Source organism: Anoplopoma fimbria, chromosome 19, assembly GCF_027596085.1.
Source record: "Anoplopoma fimbria isolate UVic2021 breed Golden Eagle Sablefish chromosome 19, Afim_UVic_2022, whole genome shotgun sequence".
Taxonomy (NCBI): Eukaryota; Metazoa; Chordata; class Actinopteri; order Perciformes; family Anoplopomatidae; genus Anoplopoma; species Anoplopoma fimbria.
Genome location: NC_072467.1, coordinates 10,965,518 through 10,978,975, shown reverse-complemented (window position 1 = coordinate 10,978,975; position 13,458 = coordinate 10,965,518). Strand labels below are relative to the sequence as shown.

General features: G+C 37.7%; 1 protein-coding gene across 6 annotated transcripts in view; it reads left to right on the top strand.

The window, feature by feature from the left end:
* The window catches only part of cbfb (core-binding factor subunit beta), a 32,500-nt gene extending 19,734 nt beyond the window's left edge, over window positions 1–12,766 (top strand). For 2 of the 6 annotated variants that reach the window (XM_054620327.1, XM_054620324.1), the window contains 4 exons: window positions 1,605–1,721; window positions 1,818–1,913; window positions 3,460–3,521; window positions 8,915–12,766. In XM_054620327.1, coding sequence (XP_054476302.1) covers window positions 1,605–1,721; window positions 1,818–1,913; window positions 3,460–3,489 — 243 coding nt within the window. In that variant the 3' untranslated portion in view covers window positions 3,490–3,521; window positions 8,915–12,766. The remainder of the gene's footprint in view (window positions 1–1,604; window positions 1,722–1,817; window positions 1,914–3,459; window positions 3,522–8,914) is intronic. The other 4 variants (XM_054620326.1, XM_054620322.1, XM_054620325.1 and 1 more) reach the window with 3 other exon arrangements.
* The last annotated feature ends 692 nt before the right edge of the window (window positions 12,767–13,458 follow it).

Here is a 13,458-nt window from a genome sequence, read left to right as displayed (position 1 = left end):
CCCTGGGAAAAAACAGACTGTGTCTGTGTTTCACTGCGTCTCTCTGTCTGTTGTCCCTAACGTATGGAAATCATTGCTGTTTTCCAAAGAGAAAAAGAGGAGAAATAGAAAAAAAAAGAAAAACCCACATTTACTGTATCCTACTTTATCAAACATTTTGGGCTGAAAGAGAAGTTCATACAGCTCTGTTTAAAAGCTACCCATAGCATTGTTAACGTAAGACTGTGTGCACATATTCATCACTATGCAGATAAGGAGCAACATAAGCATTCCTTTGAATTGGGTTCCTGGCCACCTGAAAAATGTATGTCCAATATTAACTTTTCTTTTAGCTCTGTTTCTGGTCTCCTCCAACTCTTGAGGGAATTATCCGGCTTTTAATTTCCCAAATGCTTAAAAGGTTAACAAAGGTCTGACAGTCTGACGCTGTGCCGGCCCACTGTGCTTCTCTGAGTGCACAAGGAAGAGAAAGAGGTTAATAGAATACAAGTAAAAGCTTCTTATCACATTATTATCACGGCTCATTCTCCCACTATCCTGCTCTCCCTTTTACAGATAGACAAAATGGAGAACACAAGGTCAAACAAGACAGATGTAATGATTTGTGGGCAGCCTGCTGATATGTTTGTACCTTATTTTGTTATTATCAGGCTTAACTGAAGACCCATGAGAACTGAAGCAACATGGGATTTACTTACAATAAATAGATGAGGTCATTATTCCAGAATAAAATGCAACAAAGTCATATTTAGCGGCCAGTGTGTGAATATAGCCATTGAATAAGTCAAAACTCTGGGCATTGACCATAAAGATTTATGCACACACACACACACACACACACACACACACACACACACACACACACACACACACACACACACACACACACACACACACACACACACACACACACACACACACACACACACACATATATATATAAACATACACAGATTTGTACACGTTTGGTCACACACTCATGGAAACACGCTAACCTCAACTGTTTCTGAACATGCACACATATGTATATGCACGTCAATGTATGTGCGTGTGTGTGCGTGTGCGTGTGTGTGTGCGTGTGATTTACTAGTCCAACAGCCAATTGTACAGGAGAGGTTATGACGTAGTTGGTGGAGTTGGAGTTATGGGGCTGGATGGTGGAACGGACACCATCAGCTAAACACAGAGCTTTGTATTATTCTGGAAAAACAGCTGACTGTTTTAGATTTAAGAATTGCAATTTTGTATGTAACTTGAGGTCATATCAAGCTATTATTTTATTGGAAAAATAACATAACTGTATATTGTTTATATAGTTTAATCTAAAGACATTAGAAACAGAATTATTCTTGTATAGTTCTGTAAAAGCATCATATCTCAGTCCTCTTGTCCTGTGTTCATAATTTTCCAATTGTCGCTTTTCGCCATATAACAGTAACACCTTAGATTTACTAAAGAAGGGTTCATTAGGGTTTTTTCACGACATGATGGGGGTTTAAACATTACCAGCAGAAGAGTTTAACAGAACAATTTCAAAACTGTTGCAGGATTTTAAATATACTCTCTCTCTCTCTCTCTCTCTCTCTCTCTCTCTCTGCCACCAGGTCTATTTGAAGGCTCCCATGATTTTGAACGGTGTGTGTGTGACCTGGAGAGGTTGGATCGACCTACAGAGGCTGGATGGTATGGGATACCTGGAGTATGATGAAGAGAGGGCGCAGGTAACACAACACAAGTATCCAGACAGACAGATGTGTTATGTTTGCCTTATTTAATCTAAACAAACTATCTATCGGTATATATATTTGTGTGTGCAGCAAGAGGACGCTTTGGCCCAGGCAGCGTTTGAAGAGGCTCGACGCAGAACCCGAGACTTTGAAGACAGAGACCGATCACACAGAGAGGATCTAGAGGTGAGAGGGCCCTGTAAATGTGTTTTTTATAGAGGACCGATGTTAGTCTGCCATCTCAAAGAGAAGTGGGCCGTTACTGGGCAGTGTAGCTCCAACTGTAACAGGACAAATCTGCTTCCTCTTGAGACCAACTTAGCCGTGCAAAGCCAGCCTAAATGTCAGCTCCAGATTCTAGTCTGGATAAATGTGTTGTGTCATTTGTTCACAACAATCTGTGAACTATAAGTTCTACCTGTGAACCACAGTTCACAGATAAACAATATTGGGACTTTCCAACCCCCATCATCATTGTTGGGTGTGCACCATTGTAACTGTAAGCACACCCAACAGTGAAGATTCAGTGGCCACACCCTTAGTATACATCTGCATCATCAGAGCTCATCAAACCCAAAAATTCCAGCTGCTATTAAGTTACAGTGCAAGGTAACCACTGTAAATAAAAAGTAAAAATTATTTCATTTAGGAACTGATTTTGAGAATAATTTGTGAGCCATTTCCACAACAATTTTTATTTCAGTTTGAGAATTAATAGCAAAGACAACAGCAATCGATCAGGTAGATCATTTATCTGGCCACATGTAGAAAGGGCTCATGTTGACGCCTGAGTGAAGCTGTTGGTTGTGTTATTGTGCAGCTGATTTGAAATGAGAAAAGTGAGATTTCAAAATTGTGGGCTGGCTGTGCTTGGCTAGACCCAACTGGAAATTTTCAAATAGTCTTTAAGATTTACAAATTCATAGCTCTAAAGAAAGCTACATTTAGCTTGCTAACAGTACAATTTATACTGTCTTGCTTGCAAAGCCTTCAGAAAATAATTTAGAACGCTAATATGATGAATGTCGAAGTAAAATTAAGGAGGAAACTTGTAGACACTTTGTTTGATGCTTAGTCTTTTAGCAAAAGTGCCCTAAATTTGTTCTATATTTGCCATAATTAGGTATTTCCAGTCTATATTGGTGGGTTTTTTGAATGAAGACTAAATATTGTTTGATCAAAGCAAAGATTTCAATTTCAAATTTTCGGTAGGGTTTTCTCTGCTTAGCGCTTGGGGTGGCTTTGGGTTGTGTGATGTGTGGTTGTGTGCTTTTACAATGTTTTTATTTAAATTGTTAGGTTTTTTACAGTTTGAAACATAGGTTTAGTGCATGATCAGTTTGACAATAAATCTAATCTGATACTTGATTTGATTTGATATTATTGAACTATTGAATGACTGATTCCATTTTGTCAGGTGTCCCAAAAGCCTCTGAAGGGAAAGTAGTTGATTTACTTTTTGCAACAGATCACAGGAAAAAAATTACCGTAATTATATAGCAAATTGTAAGAAAAAATTCAAAACATGTAAATTGTTGTAAGATCTGTTCTTAAATCAAGTTTTGTTCATTGAATTATCATCATCAGATTCACAAATTAATACATTGTCAGTTTGAATGTTGTGACCATCCCAAACTTGAGACAAACTCACTTTCCCAGCAAGGCTTTGGGGAGATCAATCCTTCCTAAGTTGACGAAGTTACGAATGAACCCCAAATTGTTTATTTTTTAGGACCCTGTGGTTTCTAAAATCTGGGACTGATGACACACAGACAGCCAGCAGAAAAGAACAGGGTCTGTGTCCTTCATTTCTCACCATCTATCACACTGTCATGCACTAAACCACCCTGTGTGTGTGCATATGTGTGTGGTTGTGTTTGTGCAATTATGTATGTGACCAAATGTTTGATATATTTATGTGCATTCCTGTGTTTGTCCGTTATTTTCTGTATGTGACCACAGGCAGCAGTTTGAGTTTTTATTTTAATGTATGTGTGTGTTTGTTAGTGTGTCTGCTGTTCATGAATATGCATGCACTTCTAATATATTTGATCCCGCTTGTTTAATGCTTGTGTGGCGTGAGAGACAGAAACGGCAAGATGTAACCATTTCATAGCTAGTTTGCACAATGACCCAAACACACACACACACACACACACACACACACACACACACACACACACACACACACACACACACACACACACACACACACACACACACACACACACACACACACACACACACACACACACATCATCATCATCAGCAAGACCTGCCACAGCTTTGCAGCACATGGCCCAACACAAATTAGAGAGAAAGGAAAGGCAGGAACTCAGCACATGAAGAGAACAGAGAGGTTAGAAAGGAGAGATGGAGGGAACAGCAAGACAGGAAAGAAAAGAAAGAGAGGCATTTATTGAAGGTCATCTTTCATCTGACTGGTCTCATGTTACCTCCCTGAGGCACTCGGGGAAAAAGAAAAACCCTGTCTCCTGCTGAATCAATAGAAATACCATCACTATCCCCTAAAAAGACACACTGTAAAAAAGGCATTAGATTTGGCAAGGAGAAAAATGGAGACTTTGTCCCACTTTCTAGTTCATTCAGCATCTGCAGGCTGTCTCCCCCTGCTTCCAGTTTGTTTGTGCTTCCTGTTTTTGTGCTAAGCTAAGCAGCTGCTGATTGTATTTTTGATACTTGACAGATAAATATGAGCATGGTATCAATCTTCTCATCCAACTCTCGGCAAGAATGCATAAGGACATTTCTCAAAGCGTCTAACTCATTCTTTTTAAAGAACAAATATACATGGTGGCAAATAGGAACAAACAGAAAAACATGGATACTGTTTTAGTGTCTGTGGTTTTTCTTGATAATAAATTCACAAGGCAATTTAACACTAGCTGCATGTTGAAGCAATTTCTCAGCGGCCCTAAAACATTTTGTTTGTCTCTGCACGCATGTGCTCTTTTCGTCAAACACATTTCTTTGCATGCAGTTCACTCCCTCACCTTTATGATGAATGCACGCATCAAAACACAAAAGGAGCTTCTTTGACCAAATTTGTGGACCAACTTGTGGTTCAAAAGGAGCTTTTATTATGTCAAATCAGATGGTACTAATATCCATTCGTACCTTTCTTAAGCATTAGGGCAAAAAATGGGTCAATTTCTGAATTATCTGAATTTCTGAATCATACATATTATGTATGCATTATGTTTTTGGGCTGTCCATCCATCCATCCCATTCTCAGGAACGCGTAGAGGGAATTTCTTAAAATTTGTAACAAACATCCACCTAGACTCAAGGATAAGCTGACAAGATTTCGGTGGTGAAAGGTCACTGTGACCTCACAAAGCACGTTTTAAGTTTAGCTTCAAATAATGAATATGCTAATTTGAGAATAACGCAGAAATGTCTATTTGGAAACAATTATGAAGTGATGACATTTTGGACAGACATGGATGTAAACTACAACATAACTGATTGGGGGAGGCATACAACCACGAACGAGGTGGTTATTCTAGGTCTATATGCTATGAAGACTTTGCTTCAGTTCTTCTTAGTGAATTCATTATTTTGTTATGTGTTATAGTAATGACTTCTATAGAGTTTGGTAGTGTGCAGAGAAAGAATAGTGGGTGAAAGTCTCATTTTGGAGTAAGGGTTCAAGTTAATATTCTACTTCTGTTGTCTTGCAGAGGATTAGACAGGCTGTCTCATAATTTATTTTATAATACGATGTGCATTTGAATCAAATTTTAGAGTAGAAACAGCAGTCACTATCGGATCTTCCAGCTCTAAGCTATTTTTCTGGGTGTGACTGACTAGCATTGCCGAATAGCTACACAGATTCAGCCTCTGCATTACTGTGGCCTGAACTCCTCCTCTCCCTCTGTCTCTCTTTGTCTCTAGTTAGCTTGTCATATATTTATCTGTCTGCACTGTACTTCTTCTTTCGGTCGGATAGAAAAACCAAGACAGAAGTTACTAAATATGTGTTATTTTGGTATTTTTTTTAATTCTATGAAATGATTCCCTGTGATTCTAAATGATTAGCCTATTGTAAATCAATAATAGATCATGCAGAGAAGCAGAAATGCAGAAGCGCAGCACAACAAACAGTGAGAGAGAGACAGAGAGAGAGAGGAGTTAAGTAAGGCAAGGAATGGGATAAAGGGGCTGGCATTATACTGTTGTATAGGCATACATTATTCATGCTTGCTTTGTGCATGAATAATGACATTTTTGATGATACTATTTAAAAATTTCAGTATAATTTGCGTATCTGGAACGTACAGAAGGTGGCATACAAAGTATGATATTAAGACTGAAGTCGACACAAATGGTTTTTACCATCTTATAATTTAACATTTTCAAGACAAAATATCATGTATAAAAGACAAACATGTATAAAACACTACTTAAACCCTAAAACATCTCACTGAAAGTCATAATAAGGTAAGATTTTAAGATATCAGTGATGACTCGCTATCTATTTAATAAAGATAAGGCTTTGCTTTTTTGGAAAGTTGCCTCTGAAACGTAAAAAACGTTTGGCCTGTGTAAGCTTTCATTACAGTAAAGCTCAGCAGAAAACCAGGGAAGCCTCTTTGTTCACCCTGTGTTTACAGATTATAAAGCTGATACCCATTGAATCCATGAAACCTTGTGATTTTGGCAGATACAACCTTTTTCATCCAGTTATTCAAGGTCAGAGGTACCTGACAGGATGATGGATGAGGAAGGGATTGATCAGGAAGAAGTGTGCCTTTGAACCACACACTCTCTCTCACACACTCTCACACACACACTCACACATGCACACTTCTCCAAGTGCTCAGCAGAATGAGATTTGGTGGTGAATGATGAGCTGGCACTGAAAGCATTAATATATCATTAGTATTGATCGCCATCAGACCCCCTACTTTGACTTACAAACACACACACACACACACACACACACACACACACACACACACACACACACACACACACACACACAACACACACACACACACACACACACACACACACACACACACACATTCAGATACTGTACAGTCACATGTGCACAATCTCGCAGATATAGCAAATCTCTAAGTTCGTCACTTCACACACAAACACACACTCTTCTCCAGTATTGAGTTGTGGTTAAGCAACCTATAGTGGCCCAGCAGGCTTCCATCTGTATGTAGATCAATACAGAGAGGCTCTCCTGCCCTTATGATTAGCAAAGACCACTCCCTTCTACAAAGACAAACTCTACACAACAGTCATGATGCAGCAGCAACAGTGCTCAGTAAACAGTGGATATTTTGTTTGTTTATTCCTCTCTACAGGCTGGCTTTTTATAGAATTTGTTGTAGATTATATTGTAATCTTCATTATTAAATGTCTATCATCTGAATGTATTTTAAATCACTCCTAGCAGTTAAAGTAACTGATATAGTAAATTGTAAACAGATTACCAAGTGTTAAGGTGGTTGGCTTACATTTTTCAGTACTTGCAGCGCACATGATGAACAAATGAGTAGTGAAACTTAAGTGGAATGCCCCTTTCTTACAGCAGACATTTTGTCATGTCAAACACAGGTGTAACAAGTCACATTGCAATTACTGCTGAAGCGGACTGTTAATGTTATCAGTTCCACCTGTGCTTTTCCTGCTTTGACGTCAAAATGTCTTCTGTAATATGAATTAGATTAATTTGGGAACGATAAAGAAAAAAAGAGTGCTTTGATGCTTTTTGTTTGTTTGTTTTGTTCTTTTTGGCTTCCAATTTAGGACATGGTAATACACGTTTGGGAACCCCTGCATCATACAAGATGTAAATCATTTTGTAAAAAATAAATAAGAAAACTCAGGAACCCACACATAGAGCTCACATTGAAATTAATTTGGCAATTCTGCAAGATCCAAGATTCAATTCATGTCAATTGAATAATTAGTCCATTTCATTGTGGCTCCACATCCAGTCCTAATTATATATATCTGATAGCAGCAGTTTTGATAAAGCAACAGAAAGCTTCCTAGAGAAGACTGGAGTCAGGCTGGCTGTTAGAGTCAAAATGGTAGTATGACATACTGTGTGTGTGTGTGTGTGTGTGTGTGTGTGTGTGTGTGTGTGTGTGTGTGTGTGTGTGTGTGTGTGTGTGTGTGTGTGTGTGTGTGTGTGTGTGTGTGTGTGTGTGTGTGTGTATGCTGCTATTACGGTGAGTCATTGAGATGACACAAACTACATTCCAGTTGAACTAAGCGACCCCTTTACTATCTCTGTCTGCATTTCTGTCTGCTCTCCTCTCTGCCTCACCTCTCCACACTCTTTATCACCTCCCTCTCCTTTCTCCCCCCTCTCAATTCACCTCAGCTATCACTGAAGTGTAAACATATAACCACAAGTATTTCTTTTTTATATTTCTACATCAGGAGCAGATCTTGCCACAGGCTCACAAACACAGCCAGTCATGAAATATATTTAAAAGTCTTGTCATACTGACGACTCCTAATGATGACCTAATGATCCACTTGGAGTGTGTGCGTGTGTGTTTATCTGTGTCTGCCAGTTTATCTGTCTGTCTGCCTGTCTGTCTGCCAGCCACCTTGACTAAAATATCAACATCAGTATAAGTGTATAAACAGCAGCACTGAGCCTTGTCATGATGGAGTTCTCTGGCCTCCTCTAGGGACAGTTTATGGAACTGCAACTTTTTTTGTAGATTAATTTAATACAGTTGTTCGCCCAGTTGGGTCCTTGTATGTTACCTGTCATAACATTGGAGCTAGCATTTTATTTTAACTCACCTATATCTTTTATAACCAGTTAGTAAAAAACAAATAACTGGATTATAACACACTATAGAGTTGTTGTTAGGAGATATAAGGTCATTTTTACGTGTTTCTTAACACAGTTGACACTTTAAAACACAGTAAAATATAGTTGTAATCATTTATAATTATGTGTTTATACTTAAAAAAAGAAACATATTTTAACTTATGTTCAAGTAAAGTGTTACAATACGTCTTTACATCTGGAAACTGTACTTAATTTATCGTCTCTTTGTCTCTGATCCCTTTCTTGCTGTCTTTCACATGTCCCTCTTCCTGTCTTCTCTTCTAATCTCTCTCATTTCCTCCCCTCTCTTCTCCCCCCTTTTCATCCTTCCATCCCTCCCTCTCCCCAGTCCAGACGACAGCAGGACCCCAGCCCTGGCTCAAACATGGCCAACGCTGACGTGGAACACAAGATGCGCTGAGGAGGAAGACGATGAGGAAGTAGCGAAAAGAGGAAGAGGAGTTAACCAGGGCTGGCTGTCCGTTCACTTTCAATACAGTCAACTGATAAAAAGTCAACTGAAACTGCAATTGTTGACCAATTGTTCACTATTATTTCCAAACTGGTTTGATATGACCGTTTTCACTCGCCAAAGATTTTTGACATATTTAAATGTAGAAGAAAATAAACTTCCTTAATTGATTGAATTGAAAGTGAACCAAGGATTAACAGGAATAAGGACACAACAGACCTTGGCAAAAAGTAGTTAAATATATTGAATACAGAGGAAGGAACATGAGCAGTTGAATTAGCATTAGTTTGCAAATGTGACACACCCAGCGTTGAAGTTGTTTCTTGAGTCAAATTAGTGTTTCAGATATATAAAGTAGAGATTAAATCATTCAAAGACTTTAATATTTTTTGTCCAGTTCATAAATTAATTGATAGGGGTAGATTCAAATACCAAAAGTATATTTTCTATCGATACAAGATGTTGAAAGTAGAGGGAGAGGGGTCGAAAAGGGGTATTGGAGGTCTAAGGATGAGGAAAGACAGAAACTGGATGGAGCAGAGAAAAGAAAGATTTGTTTGGCTCAGGGTCACGGTCAGGGCTTGTTGGTCAGGATTACCAGAAGGGCATGCATCAAAGGTGAGGTGTTGACAGTTTGAGAGGCAGAAAAGGTAAAAGCATTGTGTCTGCATTGTTCAGTGCTGTGCAACACTTCACATTTGTGAACATGCCCTTGTTAATCCAAACTATACCAAGCACACTTTCTGAAACTTGCTGTTTTCTTAGACCAAAGTTCACATGCTGGAAAGGGAGGGGAGGGGGGTGAGAAAAGGGGAAACTGAGTCACATCTATGTGGGCAGGTTGGAGGAGGGCATCCTGAGATAATTTCACCAGGTTTTAGGGTTAAGAAGTGTTTGCTGTACTATAATATTCATGATCTTTTTGAAACATCACTATTGTGAGATGTAAGTGACTAGAATCACGGGTTATGTAGCAAAAACCTCAAAGCAGGACAGTTAACAAAGAAAACTGCTACAAACTCTGCTATCTTTGGCTCTGGAAGCAATCAGATAATTATATGGGGTTTTTTGTTAGGTTGGTGGGTTTATGGGTCAATTCGAACATCCTTAGTCCTCTGAGGGGATTTGCACTATGTGATACAATCAGACTTTTTCTCCACGTGGATTTTCTTTTTTTGCATGAAACCAAACAGGCCTCCATTCTCCATTGTTTCCTATAAGCAGCCTATTTACATGAGAGCACTCTCTTTACAGCGCTTTGGTAAGGAATAACTGGCTGATCCAAGGCTATGTCATTGTGCAGCCAAATTTGGGCATGCTCTTGCCGTGGACCCAAACAGTAGCATGTCATACACCAGGATGTTTCAGCGAGGTGGACTTGTGATCTCCTATGAACCCAAAACCTTGTGAATGAAATTGGTGATACTTTATTTAATTGAGGATTAAGTGAGTTGCCTTTTCACAGCAAGTTAGTCATAATACCATAGCACCGCTGTCCACTGAAAACCATGTATCTCCAAATTTAGTGATTTTTTTAGTATTTTTTTAAACAGAAAAACTGAAGGATTTAAGTTTTACTTTATGGGTTAAGAAACATGTCCTAGTTCATAAGCAAAAATAAACAGTTGGGTTTTCTGAAATAAAAATGTACAGTTGCAAAACAGAAAACACATTTTTCCTTAGCTCATGAAAAGTTGACTTTTTGTAGATACATGTTTTTTACCAGACAGCGATGATACGTAACATCTGATCTTAACATACAATGAATTAAATCAGCAAAAAAATAAGTTCAAAACCTTTTCAAAACCCATCATACACAGCAGTCGCATGTGTCTCATATTACTTCTGTCACTGCTGTATAGAAAAATTGGATTGAAATGAAACTTTGTAATTATTTTTGGCCAGGTCATAGATTGTACTGTCTACGGTACCTATCTAATATAAATATTCTTCATCATTCAAGACTGTAAAAGCCTAAATACAGTCAAGATACTATTCCCTGTTACAGCACTATGAAACGGTTTGTTTGGCTATCTTATCATTTTGTTTGTGTGAAAGTCATGATGTTTACTTTTATATTACTTCTCACCTCTGTATATGTATTTTTTTTTTTGTTCATCTTTCAGCTTTGTTATGAACTAGTAGTAGCAGCGTTAGGCTATTTTATGTAAAGTTGAGTTGAAATTTACAAAGCGTCTCCATAAATGTAGGAGTTTTGAGATTTTTCTTTGTTGCTTTAGTTTTTCATTGTTTCATGTGTTCCTTATATGAATGTTATTTTTATGGTATCTTTTTTTTTCTTTCTTTTTAAGGAAATCCACTTCCTGGGTTAAATACATTGAATGTGGATTGACTCAAGCCCTTTTATTTTTATATTGTGCAACTAGATGCTCATTTCATTTTCCAGTGTGATTTAGGTTTAGTGACCTCAACTGTTTTATTACAATTATTATAAACAAGACAAATCTTTTTCTTTATTCATGCTTTTTTTTTCTCAGTCTGACTGATTTTGATGAGCTTTACATTGGCTGAGAAAACTTTTGATTGATTAGAGAGTAAAATTCCACAGTAGGTTTTACAGTAAAGAAATAAATACAGTAAGGTGATATCATTTTAAAGGTGATATCATGTGTCAAGTTTCCCAGAGCCTCACTAACAAAAACCTTAGGATGAGTGGATACACTTTCTCATTGTCAGCATTAGTTATTTATTTTTCCCCACAGAGATTTGGGAGACTTCTCAGAACGTACTGATCCTGCAAAGACAGCTGTCCCGGTGACTCTGTGCTAAATTAGTTGAGGAATGTGGAAAACTACTTTTGGTTCTGGGGCACATTCGGTGTGATAAGCGGTGGATTTTTGTGTCTCTGCTGAGTTTGATATTGTTGTGTGGAAAAGTCCAGCAGAGTTGACTCATCAATGAAGTGGCATTAAAGACTTTGAATGAGGAGGTGAGGTGAGTGGAGGGACAGAAGAAGGCATTAGAACATGTGGTGGAAGCTGTCAGAGATTTACATGTACAGTGGCTTTTATGTTTCCATGACACACAAAAGTTATAGGTATGTTTGATTTTGACAGTAAATCAGTGGGAACTGACAGAACATTATTAATGTTCCAGTACAATGAGAGGTGAGATGTAGGTGGACAGTCAGAGACAGTACGGTTAGGGAGGCTCACTGCATGTTCTAAATAAATCTAGTAATAACCATGGGTGGTCTAATGAAATCTGTAATGTTTGTATATCTTACTTTATCTTTAACTTTATCTTTCTGGGTTTTAACAGTGTGCTCAGGATAAGAAACATGAGTGAGGGATGATTTTAAAAGACAAAGATTCTAGTTTGTTGTTAGGAAATGACCTAAGTTTATCACCCTGTCTCCACTTAACCCACAGAATATCATTATACCATTATTAAAGTGGCTAGAAAAAGCATTTGTTCATACTTCATCCCTCAATTTTCTTAATGCAGGCATTAAGGCAAAAAACATAAACCACAAACATTTTCTTTCCATCTTTCTGTTTCTCTTCTTGTTTGTTTAAGTTATTTATATACTTTGGTTTTATTTTGAGATCCAAATAAGAACTAGTATACTCTCTCAATAAGTTTCTCCTTCCTGTGTCTGTGGTCTTTCTCTCTGTTTAGGGTTGAGCTTGTCCTCTTGGAGGAATCAGAAATATGAGATATTCAAGTCAAAATGTTGAAAGTTTTTCATAATAAACATGTATGAATTCTTGCAATTTTGCTGATTTTTTCAGGACTGCATGGTGTGGTGACTGTGCTTGATTGACATCTGTGTATCTTTCCAAATTGTTTTGTTTTCTCTGTGAGAGTGGAACAACTTACACCTTGATAGCTCTTACATGGGGTTAAGTGTCATTACAATATTCCCAGCATAGCTCTGCCCTCCTTCAATGAGAGCCATCTGATCAGTGAGAATAAGTGGCAACCGCTTTGCTCAGTGGTGTAAAGTAACTAAGTACATTTACTCATGTACTGTATACTTCATTACAAATGAGGCACTTTTACTTTACTTGGGTATTTCTATTATCTGCCACTTTAAACTTCTACTCCACTACACCTCAATGGGTAAATTTCTGTATTTTTTCTATATTTAGTAACTTTGCAGATTCAAATGATCAAAGAAAATTATAATTGCAATAATAAAATTATATTAATTTATCAATGAAACTGAATTCGTCACCAGGGGGAAATTCACTAGCTACCCAGTAAAGTAATGTACAGGACAAAAATATAGGCTAAAATTAAAATGAGCTCCAACTTCACCAGCTGCAGCAATAAAGCGATGAACACATTAATGCATCAATAATTATAATACAATAATGTATTGTTCCGAAATGGTCTATTCTGCATTATGAGTAGGTACTTGAAGTATACTTTGATGCTAACATTTTTGTACTTAA